The 1,203-nt window shown below is 38.8% G+C and overlaps 1 protein-coding gene across 1 annotated transcript; it reads right to left on the bottom strand.

Annotated features, from left to right (window-relative positions):
• Nucleotides 1–43: 43 nt before the first annotated feature.
• On the bottom strand, nucleotides 44–1,117 carry FDP41_012624 (uncharacterized protein; the record flags this gene model as incomplete). Its single annotated transcript, XM_044703164.1, has 4 exons — nucleotides 44–262; nucleotides 332–612; nucleotides 668–868; nucleotides 922–1,117. 4 exons carry the CDS (start codon nucleotides 1,115–1,117, stop codon nucleotides 44–46), a joined length of 897 nt encoding a protein of 298 aa, XP_044566077.1.
• Nucleotides 1,118–1,203: the final 86 nt, after the last annotated feature.

Raw genomic sequence — 1,203 nt, 5'->3', positions numbered from 1 at the left:
AAAAAAAGGTATTCGAAAATTATTTGGATTCAAAAATTAGGTATTATGAGATGATACATGTCCTACTCCTCACTATTGTTTCTTTTGGTTTAGGCTTCTCTTCTTCCTTGCTTGGAGTGCCATAATTAATGATTGGAGCAACAATTACTTTCGTTGCACCATCCAGCTGACCTTGAGGCAGCTGAACTCCGGCAAGTAGAGCAGCCAGTTTAATGAACGAAATATTTACCATGTCACCAGTTTTGGCTGAAACAAAATATGACTGAACATACAAAATTGAAGAAGGAGCAGAGGAATTCCTTTCAGTTTTGTTAGGAACTAAAGAACATACCTGCAATCCGTTGCGAGACGTCCACTCGTCGTGCATTTCTCGTTTTACCTTTCTCTCGTGACTGAGGTCACATTTATTTGCGAATACACAAATAAGAGGATCTTTAGGCTTGTCTGTTTTTCTTCGTCCTTCGTAGTTTTCAGAAAATATATGTTTCACATATTTCAACCATTCATTCAAATTTTGAAAGCTCTCCAAGTTTGTAATGTCATAGGTCAAGATGACCGCATCAGATCCGTAAATATAGCTGGCCAATATTTTGGATCCAAGAGCCTGTCCCTCTGAGATTATTAAAGTCAACAACAATGAGTTCACAGAAAATGTATTATTACCTACCAATGTCCCATATTTGAAACGTCACTTCAATTTTCTTTAACTTTCCTTTATCATCTTTATTGTCTGTTTTTTGTAATGGTCCATGGGCAACCATGGAAACGTTTTTGATGAACCAATCGACTCCTACAGTTCTCACGTAAGATTGTTGAAATTCGTCTTCTGTGAATCGTCTGATCGTTGATGTTTTTCCCACAGTTCCATCTTTGTTTTCCGATTTCGTTTCGGATCATCCCATTACTATTACTTCAACCTACCTCCAACAATGATGACTTTGTATTGATGTTTTTCTTCCTCTTCATCCTCGCTGTCTATTCCGTCATCATGTTTTGCAATATCCTCTAAAATCGTGAGCTCCTTCTCGAGAGGTTTGTTTAACGGATCTTGTAAAGACAAGCTCGAATGAGAGTTGGATCGAGCTGAAGCTACAGCGGAAGGGGATGTTGTTTGCATGTTTTTTAATCACGAAATGGCTTGTCGTAAAAATAAGCGGGCGCTTCAACGTGCGAACTCCTCGTGGCCTGTCAAGTTATAACGCC

Source organism: Naegleria fowleri (assembly GCF_008403515.1).
Source record: "Naegleria fowleri strain ATCC 30894 chromosome Unknown tig15, whole genome shotgun sequence".
Classification (NCBI taxonomy): domain Eukaryota; phylum Heterolobosea; class Eutetramitea; order Acrasida; family Naegleriidae; genus Naegleria; species Naegleria fowleri.
Note: the sequence above shows the minus strand (reverse complement) of the source record. Positions and strands in the feature narration are given on the sequence as shown.